Here is a 14,903-nt window from a genome sequence, read left to right on the forward strand (position 1 = left end):
AACTGGGTGAGGAGAATAGGCCTCAGACTAATTGCAATAGTTGAATTATCCATCGCTAGAAGTCTCTGTAGTGAAATTCTGCCATTGGCAGAACTTTATTACGGACCAAGCCTAGAAATTTATTTTCCAACCTACAGTAAAGTACTTAGAACATTAAATACTTCTGTAAAAACATAAACTGTTACCTGTGTTTATAATTTAGCAACAAAGGAGATAGATTTTCACATCACCAGAAATTACGGTTTTCGTTGTTTATAGCAATAAGTAAAATTTAACTGTTTTTCCAGAAACTATTCATTCAAAATCCAGTTTGTACCTAACATTTCTCAGGCAGCTTTGTTCAACAACTTTGAAGATACCCTCATATAATTTCCCTCTAAACCTCTTAAAGTAAAATGTATCCTACTTTTTTTTTTTTTTTTAAACCCTTTAGTCTTTATCACTAGTTGTTATCATCTGTAAACAAAACAGACTGTATAAAAGGAGGAACAGCTATAGAATAGTGGAAGTTAGGAGATACAGAGTAAGACAAAGTAACAAAATGTTTGGGTTTGTTTTCTGTTTTCCTCTCTGGCATATTCAATAAAACAAAATACTTCCATATATGTGCAGAAGTAAACCAGCTTTTTAAAAGCAGGATGCAGCTAGTTGTTGCTATAAGGCTCTCCCACTACCTTTCCTCTCATTTGTGATTCTCACAGATTAAGCAATACGTGCAAGGTCATGCTCTTTATATAAAAAGACCCGGAAAATCTCCAGACCACTGACTACCAATTCATTCCTACCTGTAAAAGCCAGCATGGATATGCTGACTTTATAATTTCCTGAGATTAAAAGAAAAGATAGTGCATGTGCTAAAAGGAGCCCATGTGAAGCACGCCCTCAGGACACACCTCACTGTATACTGACACTTTCACAATTTGCGAGGAGGAAACAAAGTTTGTTACACAGCATGTCCAGTGCACTAATAGCCTTTCCAAGACATTCTAGGGTTGGGAGTGGGGGATTTTTAATTAATTAGAGGTGGGAAGCAACACATGGGAGAAGAGAGGGTGTTAACACAGTTTATTAACACAGCTTGTTGAAACCAAACTTGTCTGGAAAACTGTTCATTTTAGCTTGAAGTGTGGGTCTATAGTTCTGATTTTGTTTTGGGGTGTGTGTGAAATTGAGGTCTAAATGTTAGAAAATAAATATTCATCTAGATTTGATATTTTGCAGTTTCTTTATTAATGCTGTATCACACACCAGTACAGAGTAAATCAGCCCTTATCATGCAATTTTTTGTCCCTCAAAGGCTGAGCAAATAGAGAAGTTTTGCAAGCAGGTTTTCTGCAATTTGGAGGCTATGCTCTTAGACTGAAAGTGATTAACGGCACAGAATTTATATGTCCAGCATCACAAAAGCTAATCTGTGCAGCCTAAAGATGTGACAAAGGGTCAGCTGTGGTAGAATTTCTTCAACGCTGAGATTTATTGCCTTTGTTTTTTCACTGATCACCTTTTTGAGGTGGTTAAGTACAAAACAGGAAAATTAAAACCAGGCAGGAAGAAAGCAAGAGCAGAGACTTATACACCCAGTATTGTCAGTATCATTGAGTTCATATGTAACTCAGCCAGATGGAAGGTTTTGCCACAAAACCCTTCTACCTGCCACTGGTAGCAATTTATATTTTTATAGCAACACATGGTCTTTTTGGCAGTCTTGAGCAGAAGCAAAACCCCAACAATTAACACGTGTGCTCCCAGGGTGCATTTTAACTAGAAAATGATTGGACGCTTTACGTAATCCAGGCAGCGTACAACTGAAACTCTTTCTGGTGGTCTTAGTGATAAATTACTAATTGATACCAGAATAGTTAAGCACAACATGCTGCAGAGTAAAACACCTCCTCTGTCTCCTTAATCAACACCTTCCAATCTTATTTTCTGAGGAAAAGTGGATGGATTAGGTACCTGGTGCCAGAATCTAGCTTCTCATCTAGCTGATATATGAAGAACTAGTGTTTATCCTCACAAGGCTCAAATCACATCTCATCTAGCCAGCCACCATGTACTTACTCTAAAAATTTTCAGGTAAGACACGAAGGTTTCAGGTCTTTTTCCTATTTTAAGAGTGTGTCATGCTTTAGTTCAGAAAGGCATGGGGATAATGGCTCAGAGCTTATCCACTGCAATATAAATCTGGTTGTGATCTGCAACAACTGCAGTTCCCAGCCTGGGCAGAGACAGTTATCCCAAATACATAATGTTTTTGGTGTGGAACAAATACCTAGTAAGGCTTTGTATTCGCCTGATTTACTTCTACTAATTATTCCACGTGAATTTCAATTCCAGCCATTGCTACTAAGGCAGGATTGAGCTGTTCAGTGTGTGGAACTCTTTCACTGGGCAAAGGATTAATGCACAGTATTCAGGCAATGGCTTAGGGTTCAAACACACAATCATGCTATTGTAGTGTAAGAATGTACCATACAGCAAGTATGTACTGCCTTTGGATCTACTACTGCCCATGGAAATGTGAGGTAATATAACAAGGTTATACTTTTTTCATTGCAGCTAATTCCAGTAACACCACACCTACTGCATTACTGCATATGGACAGTTATTACAAGCCAACAGGTTTCCAGTAACATGTAAACCTGTGGTAATTTACTCATTTACCTGCTCTCTGGAGCTTCTAAATGTTTCCACAATACAACTAATGAATAACACATTTGATTTCATTGTAAGTCATTGTATTTCATTAATCAGCTTTTGACTGAAGGAAGTATTAGTATGTGAAGAATCAATGAAACTTCAAAATCATATCCTTGACCTCAGACTTTAAGATCACACACATTCACTTGGCTTTCCACTTGCATGATCACATACATCTCTGCAAAATGCTACTCTTTTGATATGGTTACACAGTCTATGTACAATATGCTACAGAACCAGGCCTGAGATAACAAGATAATGACAATTGAGGCAGGTCAAACATTGCATTCCATAAAGCTGAAGGGAAGAGGCAGAAGGCAAGTGAATTTTCAATTAAGTTGTTGACTTTAACGCTTTCCAAGTGTAATGCAAATGATATAGAGCAACCCAATAAATTGTTCCAAAAAAATCAGATGGGACAGGAAGCACTTAAGGGATAAATTTGTTTCTTTATTAGATAGATAGACTAAATCCAGAGTAGCCCCATAATAAAGTAGCCTAATATCCTCTATGATATAGTTACTTTGAAATGATGGCAGCATAACAGAATGATTTGATTCTGAAGATTTTTCAGTTCCATCAGAAATGTATCAAGTAATTAATTCAGCTCATTACATTTCATTTATTCTGCTCTCAGTCTACCTGTTTTGCTGGCTCTGAGGTGAATATTATCTCTGTCTTAATACAAGGAATTCTGCAGTTTGGAGAAAAACAGCTACACAGAGGACTGTAAACACTGATACATTGAAGAGTCAATGAAATCCTTAGATGCAGATCTTTAAGAGCATGATTGCAGCAGGCTCTACCACAAATCCACCTGTCTGCTGAAATTACTCTGTATTAAATTAAGCACATTTCAGGAGCAGTCACAGATGCCCCATTGCCAGGGTGCGGCACAAACACAAAAATAAGAAGCGAAATCCTGACTCCACTGCAACTGACAGCAAAACGTTAATTTTCATCTGTGGTCCATGCCTCAAAGTACCCACAGACCGAGAGACCTTTTTTCCATATACCTCAATGTTTACTGCATTTCAGTGTGATAATTTCTTCTGTGCTCTTGTCAAGCAGTTCAAATTGCCATATTTTTTTAAAGCCCTATAGGTTGAATTAATTGAGTCCCTCTTTAATTTTTACTCATTTATACTATGACCCCTAAGAATTTGGCCATCCTGGTAACACATGAACCTCTGATACCTAGGATTCTGATCACTCTGGGGAAGAAAACTGAAAAAACCTGCTAATTCTTGTTTTGAGTGGTCAAATTACTTAATTTGTACATTTAGACAGAATGAATTAAATGAGAAAACAGAACAGGAAGGATATAAAAGAATGTCTGAGTTTAAAAATGTGTTTTTCCATTCTAAATTTTCTTTTTAAATTACAAAGATTATATATTCTTCTTTGTCATGTTCACAGCAGTTTTAGGTGACATATGGCAGTACAGAAAAGCAACTGAATACATACAAGAGCCAACCTCCACCAGCAGTTAAATGCCAGCAAGTTTTAGCTTTCTCTTTTTGAAGAAAATTACAATATCAATTTATTTTCCAAATGCACTTAGAAGTGAATGTTTTAGTTTATTTAATGGAACCATAATATCATGAAGACCATAATTTTAAAAAATACACATTTACAATTGAAAAACAATAGAAAGAATAAACTTGCTTTCAGTACTGTATCTAATCTTTGTGAAAACTGTATCTGCAATGTGGAAGGGAAGACACTAAGAATGACGTAGATAGTAGGACTAATGTTTTGATCCTTCTCAGAAAGAACATGATGACATCTCTTTGAATGGAATAAGTATGAAAAGTAAGAGAATATGAAATAAACTATGTGTTGTAGTGAACTAAGTAAACGCAGGCAAAATTAAGGCAATTCTTCTATAAATCCAGAAGGATTCAGAATTGGACTTGTCAAAAATGTATTTTATTTTCCACAAAATCTGAAGAAAATGAAAAAGTTCCACTACATTGCCTGGGCTTTTAAAAATTTATTTTCAAAACAAAAAGAACATTAACATTCTTTCCCAACTCATTCTAGCTTCCCCTTATTCTTCCAAAGCACCAGAATCTCCCACCTCTTTTTCCCTTCCTTTCCCCATGAGTCTACCCTGCTGGCACTACAAAATTCAATTTTTCCTAAAGTAATGAAAAGCCCTGATTGATTTCTGTCCAGTCCAAATGATAGATAAGTGCTAATATGTGCTGTGGGTTTTGGAGTAAGTGCCTCCCCTGACATCCTTGGTAATGGCCAAAAGAACAGCCAAAGACTCCTAAAGAGCAACAAAGGAAAAATATAACCAGGTGTAGTATATTAAAGAGAACTTAAGTTTTGTAGATCACAGTCCAAAAAAACAGAGGCTATGCTAAGAGAACAAAAGAAATAGACAGTAGAAAGAGGCTGGTGTCTTTACTTATTTGTTTTGTGTACAAAGATATACTTCTGAGAAGCGAGGTAGCAGAGAATTTCCATATTCTCATCTTCAGTGACATCATTAATTCTTATCATTTTTTTCAAATTTAAACAAATTTAAAATCTCCTTTGAACAACATTTTTTTTCAAACTGGGTTAAAAGCCCATTAATAAAGACACTGACAGAAGGAGAATAAGGAAATACCTTGTAAGTTACTTTCAACTTCCTTAAAAACATTTGCCTTTAGAAAGGAAATTAACTTGCTTTCTCCCACTCTCACGCTTGAGGCCCTTCTGAACTTTCCGGGCACTGACAGAAAAAAGCAAGGTGATGTTGCAACAGCTTGGGAGATTTATGTGCAGATGAAGTGATTCAGACTTGCTGTCCAACAGAGAATACATGAACACTCTGCTTGTTTGCAGGATAGTGTTTCATCTTTGCTCTTAAAAAACAAACAGACCCAAAAAGGAAACACTGTTTGTTCAGTATACAGCTCAGCAGGACTTCAGTCAACATTAGTCCTTCTGTGAACATTGGCACATTTTACATTATAACTGCTTTTTTGGCCTATCCATAAGATAAAATAATTGACTACAAAGGAAATCAACTTTGTCAAGTTTATACTGCAGTTAATGTTCAACTATTCAGGATACCATAGACTGGGATACCCTTAATAATGGTAAAACACTGGTGTGCTGGGAGCATGAGACAGAGGTGTCCAAGTGTCTGGGCTTCAGCAGGGCTCATTAACTCTGACTGAGAGCTGGTACCACTGGATCCAAGGTTGGAAGCACTCAGGGAATTCTGCACTATCACTCCCTGCTACTGATAGGGTTTACTGGTTCAAAATCTGAATGATGTGAATAACCCTAGCCCTAGGACAAATGTGACTGTATTTGTGTGGTATTATAACTAAGTTAATAGCAAGGAGCTGGACTTGGGCTGGCTCTGAACAGAATGGTCCTGACCTTCCCATCTTCTGATGACATGGCTAATCTTTAGCCTGGACTGTGCGAGCAAGGGTATCTGATGGTCGATGGAATCTCCCTGCCTAAGAGGCACCTCTCTACTTGCTGCTTTCAGCTGGTATAGCATACATAGGTTAACCTTGCTCTCAGTTCTTCTGCTTTATTACCGCTAATACTTTGATTTTCATTTACCTTGTTGTTGCGTTCAACCCCAGTGTAATCTGCTTCAGGTGGAATCTTTATATGTAGCTCAGCTTCATAGGCTCCTTCCCCATCATTCCTTGGATTTATTATAAGCATGACACAGTTTTCTTCTCCAATTATTAGCTGATCTTTATCTCTATACAGAACATACTACTTGTCAGGAGTTAAAACATGCACAATTATGATTTACGTATGAATAAAGCAGAAGGACATTTTGCTCTCACAGCATCTGTTCTGGAAAATATTCTGTGAACACAGAATAAAACTTTTTCTTAAAAAATGACCCCATGGAAAAGCATGCCAGCACCTGGGTAGGAAAGAGGTCAAGAGAAAACACCACCATGGACAATCAAAGTTGACTACCACAGAACTTGAATGTTACTTACATAAAATTTCAGAGTCTGAATACTTTCTAACCAGAAAGAAGTATCTAGTGGAGGAATTACTTGCCACAGGGGTCCCATCAGCATTGTTTTTGGGAGGGCACAAATGTGGTGGGATTCCAGTTTTCCCCTCATGCCCATTGTAAAATGAACAATCACAGAAGATCTCCTGAGACCTGCAATGGCACTGTGCTCTTTCCTTTCACAGATATGTACTGATTTTGATGGCACAGAGTCAGAAAACTGTCAGTGGTTCCCCACTTGTCCTGCTTGGCGTATTTCTCCCTCCATAGGAGGAATTGTGGCCATGATTTGAAATTCTTTTATTCTGAGATTCGTTTACTTCACTGTATACTGAGTTCAGGAGAATTGTGTCCCAAGTACTGGCACATGAAATAAACAAATTTAAAATCTCCTTGGAACAACAATTTGTATTATCTCTTGGCATTCAGAGAACTAGAATCACTCCTAACAAACACTTGCATACTGTATTTTCTGTGATCGTTAAACACCATGAATGTGTCTGACAAAGGTACATTTTTTAACTGTCTATTTCTCCATTGCTTGGTTTTCTAGATGAAATGGATTTGCAAATTAAAATCTGGAAATCAGGTAAGAATGAGTAGATATAGCAAACAACAGAACTGTGTTCTACATATTTCATTCTGTTAAAGCAGTTAGAAGTGTCTGGATTTTGTTATATACAGCATCATTTATTTTATTTAACTTACGGCATAGCAGAAAGCTGCAAGTCAGGAATGCACAAGTTGTCCTCCCCGCAGTCAACCAGAATGTAAGCCTGTATTGTTGCAAAATAAAAAAAAAAAACCACAGTTAGTACATGCTTCAAAGTCCAAATCACATCATTAAATATTACTAACTTAAATGTCTTAAATATCACTAGCACTGCCCTAGTGAATTAATCTCTTTCTCCTTTCTATAAGTTCCTTTCCCCATTAATAGTTGGAGACTATTTAGACTGTCAACTATGTCCTTAGCAGAACAATATCATCTTTCAGGCCCCTTCCGACACTAACCTGGCTTACATATTCTAGAATGCAATCAAAGTATGAACACAACAAAGTTTTGGAAATGCTTTAAAGGTCTGCCTGGTTCTATATTCATATTCAATTTACATTTTGAATTAATTAAATCCTTGTTGTGTAATTTCTGGGCATAATATTCTGTTTTAAGGAAGATGACACACATAGTATTTGTAAATGCTTACACGTTTATATACAGAAAATGTGGCATGCAAAATTCATACCTGTTCTATTACTGAGCTTTTCTGGTAGTAGTTTAGTATTGGCTTCACAGTCAAGCTATCTTCAAAATTGGATTCATCCAAACTATAATTCAAGTTTATATTGATGGGAGATAATTTATCTCTAAATTCTGTTTCATCCTGTGAGTGACAAGCACATAATAAAAACGAATGGTTTAATATAATTATTTCAGATTAGTATGATATGGCAACAGATTCAGACTTTAGTCTTCATTGAAGGTAAAGATATGGTTCTTTGACAGCTGCTGGCCAAATTCTGGCTGTATGTAATGTCATTAGGAAAGCAAAGTGACTCACCAGTAACTGGAATGTCCACAACACATTGCCTCCACAGCCCCACATCTGGAAGACGCTGGCTGAGCTAAGTAGACTCAGAATTTTTTCAAAGCATTAGCCTAAAATGAGGTGTTTAAAAAGAGACACACAGAACCAACTCCTAACAGCTACTGCCCTCCTTCCTTTCGGAATGGAGGGAGGGCATGTGTGGATTTGTGGAGGTAATATTGTTGGTTTGTTCCATAACCAAGAATTTATATGGATTAGCAAAGGTAAAACTCCACGACCTTTACTGCCTAGATACTTCCTCACATACTGCTTGAGACTCCTCCATTTCACCTCCCACTGCATTTCTAGGACCAGCCTTGGAATCTGCTTCAATAGCATGAGGTAATTCCAGCTCCAAGTGAGTAATCAATGACCCTTTCTCCTTCAGAACTTCAGGTCCACAGTTTTAATTTTTCTAAGAACTTTTAAAAATATCCTAAAAATATTTTTAAAATGTATGAATTTTAGGCCAATATTGCTGCTGACACTCCTTTAAATATCTGTTGAAACTGACTTGGCATGACATTTAACATGTTTAGTTGATTATCCCACTGTGAATACTATAGGGAGAGCAACCTTGCACTTTTGTATCAGGAGATGCAGTATTTAATCAGAATTTTCAGAGGAACACAAAATTGAATGTATTTGTACACAGAGGAACTGTATACTCTTCTTCAAAGGAAGTCTTTTCTTTATACTTACATTAACAAAAGATGAGCCAATGATTTACATAGGAAATTTTGCCCAGGTAGAAGAATGCTGGACACCCAGATAAGGCCTTTCTTATCTCACTTTCTGTAATTTTGGGATCTAAGAACAATGGAAATTGTTCTTCCTTTTCCAGTGGCTCCTTTTTTTATTGTTATCTTTAAATGCCTGATACTACTCAAATTATGATGACAGTCCAAAATATTTTAAACAACTTACTCTGAGATAAACAAGAAAGTCCTGGCAATGGAGCTGTTTCTGTCTTTCTATCACAATGGAGAAGTAATGATGTGATTGATGGTAATCAAAGAAGAGGGTCCTCTTAACAGCTCCTTTCTGTTTCAATGAATCTAACTGCAACTCACCTTTCAGCACTAAAGGATACAAGGAAATAAAATATTTATTTATTTAACATGGAAAGAAAAAATAGTAAACAATTCTTTATATATTACAGTTAATTACTCTAACAAAGTCTTCCAAGTAAAACTAATCCATGTTTTAAGTGCCTGTCTGTTTAGCAGCACACTAGTTTTTGATCCAAAGTATGGAATACATGTAATTTAAACTTCCTAATTTCATTTACAGATCATATGTGTACAGGATTTCCATATATTTCAATTTTTTTTTTTTTTAATTTTAATTTTTTTTCTAAACAGAACATTGCTGTTCTGTTCAACCCTGTTCCAGCAGGGTACATTCTTGGTTTTATTTGGAAAATGGCTTAAACTGAATAAAAAATCCTTCAAGTGAGTAATAAAAACTTTATGTTACATATATACATACATTTATATATGTACCTTTTCAACTGTATTTTCTTGCCTTAGGAGGATCTCAATCCTATTGTCTTTCAAGGTGTAAGAAAAATATACATCTGAAATTGCGTGGGCCAGAGTAAATTATAGGAATATAAAACGTTTCTTACCTATCTCATCTGAAATACTTTGACCTTCAAAGTCTGCACAGACTCTTACAGTAAAGCTATATATATAAAAAAGAAGAATTAATTATTAGCAGAGAGAGAGCTGACCTGGGAATCAGCAGTTCCCAAGTCATACCTTTCAAGTTTTCCTTTCCATTTCTTAAAAAGATGTTCAGTAAGATCTGTATTTAGCTACCTAAGATATGCCCTAAGTTAGCAAGTTTCCTAGGCTCCACTAATAATCAAAGAAGACAGGATCTGAATATCTTCCTGGGACAGATATGGAGAAGAGACTCTGTTCCCACTAATTCTTGAGACAGCCTACAGAGATCACCCTTCTAATACTATTGGCAAAGTGGGGTTCCTTATGTTGAGCTTCAGCAAACCACCTCTGTATGAGGCTGTCTGCAGAAGTCCTTTCTGGTTCATCATGGTCAAATAAGAAAAATCCTTGAGCATACAGTCAACACCCAAGCTGTTTTCTAGCAAATCAAAACACACAGGATGTTTTTCATTGGCATTACTATAAGATTTTCATCATTTCAAGAGGCTATAATTAATTCCAAATATACCAACTGAATTGTTCAATTTTTGTTGCACAAGACTAACCAGAATGTATTGTATTTAATTCACTAAGTTTTGCAGAAGTTGGCAGGTACATGACCTAAATCAAAGCACAGAGAAACTAGTTATTCACGTTCATTATTTAGTATGCTAATGCAACACATTCTGCACAATGCAACACACTGTAAGTTATTCGTTTTTCATTTGCCTGTTTATAGTCTATAGCAAGCTTTTTTGAGCCTAGCAATATTCACATTACAATTGTAACTGTAGTATACAAGCATCAGCTCAGCCATAATTAGTTATTTCTCATAATAAACATTTATTTTCACTTCTCTGTAAGACAGGCAATAGATTTGCAGTTATACTCAACAACTGACAGGAGAAGCCTTTTATAGTTTTATTGGCTGATACCTTCTAACAAGACTTACTATAAAAATTAATTAAAAAGCCCTAAAAATTATAAATGCTCATAGAAAAGTTTCACTTTTTAAGGAATCTATGCAAGTTATATAAATATTTAACTGAATCACATTTTAAAAAAGCTTTCACGAATTACTCTGGATGGCTAGGGAAACAGTTATAATGATGCTTGTTGATGCTATTAGCAGGGCGTACTTCCCCAGTGAGTGACAAAACAAGAAATCTGTCACTGGAAAGATGCTCTTGATGTTTGATTTCTGCTCTCACACTCCACAAGGATTTAGTTCTCCACACCATTATTCCCAAAGAAGTCCCGTATAATGTAACAAAATTGCTCAGGTGAAAGATCTGGGACTTCTAAAACGTGCAGGTGTCCCTGGTTACCAATCATTCTTACAGAATATTTTCATGGGTTCAGAAAACGTTTTGTTTCATGGGTTCAGAAAACGTTTTGTTTTGTATATGGAAGACTCAGCTAAACATGGATTGTAGCTCAGCACTGGAAGATGTGAAATCAGTTTGGGTTAAATAAAAACGTATTTGAATTAGCCATTGCTCTTAATCTCCTCACTACTATTATCCTATATACTAAGTTCTCCATGCAGTGAATTCAAAACCAGTAACATAACCTTTAAAATAAGGTTGTAATCACATTTTAATTGCATGGTTGCTTCCTCCGACAAATGTAATGAAACTGCCACATCTGGGATTCATGTAACTCTCATGACCTTATTAAACACTTTCCTCTTGGGCAAAAAAATTGCCTTATGCCATTAAACTCCACTTAATTATAGCCTTCAAATGACATTACAAGTGTTGATTCACGTTCCATGCAGAAATTGCAAATTCAGTCATATTCCTACTTCTTCACAATTATGAGTTAACAGATGAAGAACCGATTATTTCCTAATACACAAGGACAAGAACAACAAAAATGAGAAAAGCTTGTGTAATTGCATAAATGCAATTTAGATATCAGGCTTCACAGTCCAGTCTTGCATGTCATAGCGTAAGAGTGTATTTTCTCAAATGTAAACTCATGAACTGCCATCATGTATTAAACTCTGTGATCTTGCTTTGGAGGTCTCACATAATTTTTGCACTGTCATGTTTAAAAAAAGGTTAAGTTAAAAATCCAGCTTGAAATGCTTTACTTGTTAAACAGCACAATTTCAGTGTATGTTTAATTTACTGTAACGAATAGAATAATTCATCATACACATTTGATAATCAATGTCATGTTCTTAAGTATTACTGTAAGAGCCAAGATTTAATCCTTCCACTCTAGGCAGAGCATGTCAAAAAGGCAGTGCAAAAAAGCAAAAATTTAGAGTTTATTAGTCTCTCAGCCTCTGGCCATGCAAGAGGCAAGACTATGGGTTTAGCAGAATTCTGCCACACATTTGTGATTTTATGGATATTTAGTTCAGAAATAGTTCTAAAGACATCACAGATTTCGATCACAAATCCAGACAAATTGAGATATGCTAATCACTTTGACAAGAAGATGCTGTGGAGATGTTGAGGGATGCTTTAGCTGTGCAAAAAAGAAAAACAGAGGAAATGACAGACCACAAAAGAGGACAGGAGTCTAAAGGATTTATGAGATTTAAGATCTGAGTCCTAGGCACAGTAAGAAATATAATAGTTGAGCTTTCGAGCTTGCTTGTAGGAGCAATCAACCAAACAAGACAACAATCAAAGGAAGAAAACTTCAGCAGATGAGAAACAACTGGGAAACAGTCCATCATCCTAAAGCATATGAACTTCTATGTGCTATCAATCTTGCCTCTCTGAAGAGATCCCCACATCACATTTATTCTGCAGCGTCTGTCATCACTATAAGCTATGGTTTGAATAGTATTTAACTGTAGCTACAAAATAGAGGGAAAGCCTTAAAACTGAACACACTAGCTTTTCCTGGTAATCTTGGGGTAACAAAGCAGTTTGTTTGAAATAATTTTATGTCCTTCAGGTAGACAGAAACATTTTAAATATTATTAGAACAAGAAGCTTAAAAATATTCCTCTTTCTTCAAAACTACTCATGGCATAGATGGGGGTAGTCTCTTTAGAAGTCAAACCAAATTACTTGATATTACTCAAAATGGTTAATCCTTAGAAAATCAAAAAATTCAGTTACCTACAAATAATGTTTTCCGGACTGCAGTTTGTACCAGAAAGAATTTATTTTGGTCTGGCTATTCTAAGCAGATGAAAAAAATAGGAAACTTATTTCAGGAAGTGAAAAGCAAGGAATTACCAGATCCTACCAGACGTCAGTTGTCATTGTTGACAATTTCTTTAGTACACAGAATTGCACATGGAGAAGAACGGATAACACCTTAGCAGAAAGGTACTTTAAGCTTTGATGCTATGGACTTCCATTCTGTGTGAGGCCGATACGCAACCCACAAGGTCACAAACCTCTACAGAAGAATAGCAGAAGCTGTTATTGTCTACTGAGGAATTCTATGAAGAATAATACATAAAAGCAAGTCAATATACTTCTATTATGACATTCTAATACTTGGTGTGCTTTTAGAGTTTGTTATGCCAAAGCCTAACCCAGTGACCCACAATGACCAAGATGGAGCTCTAATGCTGAAGGCTTTCCATGGCTAGGCTACATCACGTGGCCAGGCTGTGGTAACACAAGGGCTGCTATATACCTCAAATGACTGTCTTTTGGATGTCTTTAGGGCTACTAAAACTCATACCATCAAATTACTGCATTCCTGGCACAGCAGAGGTCTGCAACACAGCAATGGGCTTCCTGGGTAGCAACTGTCACCACCTGCCTACTTCTCTCCCATCAGCCCTTGAGGTGCGTGGTATGCATCTTCTGACTCTTGGCCATATGACTTTGCTATCTGAATCTTGGACTAGCCAACGGTCTATGGCAAATCTCACACAAACTCATCTCAACAAAGTACAAAGGCCCTTGGGTCCATATCCATGGGGCACTGATCACATCCAGTTTCAAATTAAGTCAATGGGAAAAGAAAATACTAGCAGTAGAAAATAGCAAAATTAGAAAAATAGTCCAAAAACTATGTAGTTAGGAAGGGTTTAAACATTATTATTTTTGGATTTTATATTTTTGGTAGGAATTTTGTATTCAGCTTTTTTTTGAAGTGTATGTAGAAATGTTTCATTTACTGAATCTAGTTGACTGAAGATTATAAATATTTTATTACTGTTTTAATAATAACACATTTGGAGATAAAAGAATGACAGAATTTTTTCAAACTATTTTTTGATAGTAGGAACCTGAGGATCAGCAATTTTAAGCAGTTTGCTTCTGGTTTAGTGGGATTACAGAAGGTGGATATCTGCGTTCTCTGAAGAAGCCTTAAGGCACATCTCAGATTAGACATCCAAACCTGAAAAGCACTAACAAATAAAAAATATATTCTGCAAATTGACTTTTTATCACGACTGGACAATCCTGTGCTACTTAATTTTTGGTAAGTCCGGTAAATTCTCCAACCTCTTGCTCCTCTGCCAAATGGAAGTAACAATATTTGCATACTACCTTAAGTTAGTGAGAGGTGAAGTAAATAAAATTTGCAGGTATAATTTAAGCACTATGTAGCAACAAAGTAGCTAGTGGATAATCAGATCTCAAATGGTAATAAAAATACCAATGCGGAGATAAATTAAATCTCTTGATAGCTGGAACCCAGTACTGGACTTAATAAATCATATGATGTGGAAACAGCTTTTGAAAAATGTAAATGTTTGATTTATTTACCCCTTTTTACAGAAATTAACCTGCATCTTTCACACCTTAAAAAAAAAGTCTTCATTTATTTAAAGTCTTACATTTTCTTTAATAGCTTCAAAGTTGAAGAATTTGTTCCAAATTTGTTAGTTTTGGGAACTCAGAAACAGCCACGTTTTAAACATAGCAGAGAAAGAATTACACGTTTCAGAACAATTCTCTTAGGACTGTGCAATAAAAATGACTTTTTGTGCATGTTTCCTCAGTGCTTCAACTTTCC

At 36.1% G+C, this 14,903-nt stretch overlaps 1 protein-coding gene across 1 annotated transcript in view; it reads right to left on the reverse strand.

The window, feature by feature from the left end:
* The window catches only part of ITGA8 (integrin, alpha 8), a gene marked incomplete at both ends in the record, with an annotated part of 91,047 nt that overhangs the window by 27,200 nt on the left and 48,944 nt on the right, over positions 1–14,903 (reverse strand). The window contains 5 exons of the mRNA XM_009579603.1: positions 6,280–6,427; positions 7,406–7,473; positions 7,942–8,079; positions 9,211–9,365; positions 9,914–9,969. Coding sequence (XP_009577898.1) covers positions 6,280–6,427; positions 7,406–7,473; positions 7,942–8,079; positions 9,211–9,365; positions 9,914–9,969 — 565 coding nt within the window. The remainder of the gene's footprint in view (positions 1–6,279; positions 6,428–7,405; positions 7,474–7,941; positions 8,080–9,210; positions 9,366–9,913; positions 9,970–14,903) is intronic.

Source organism: Fulmarus glacialis, unplaced genomic scaffold (assembly GCF_000690835.1).
Source record: "Fulmarus glacialis isolate BGI_N327 unplaced genomic scaffold, ASM69083v1 scaffold1346, whole genome shotgun sequence".
Lineage (NCBI taxonomy): Eukaryota > Metazoa > Chordata > Aves > Procellariiformes > Procellariidae > Fulmarus > Fulmarus glacialis.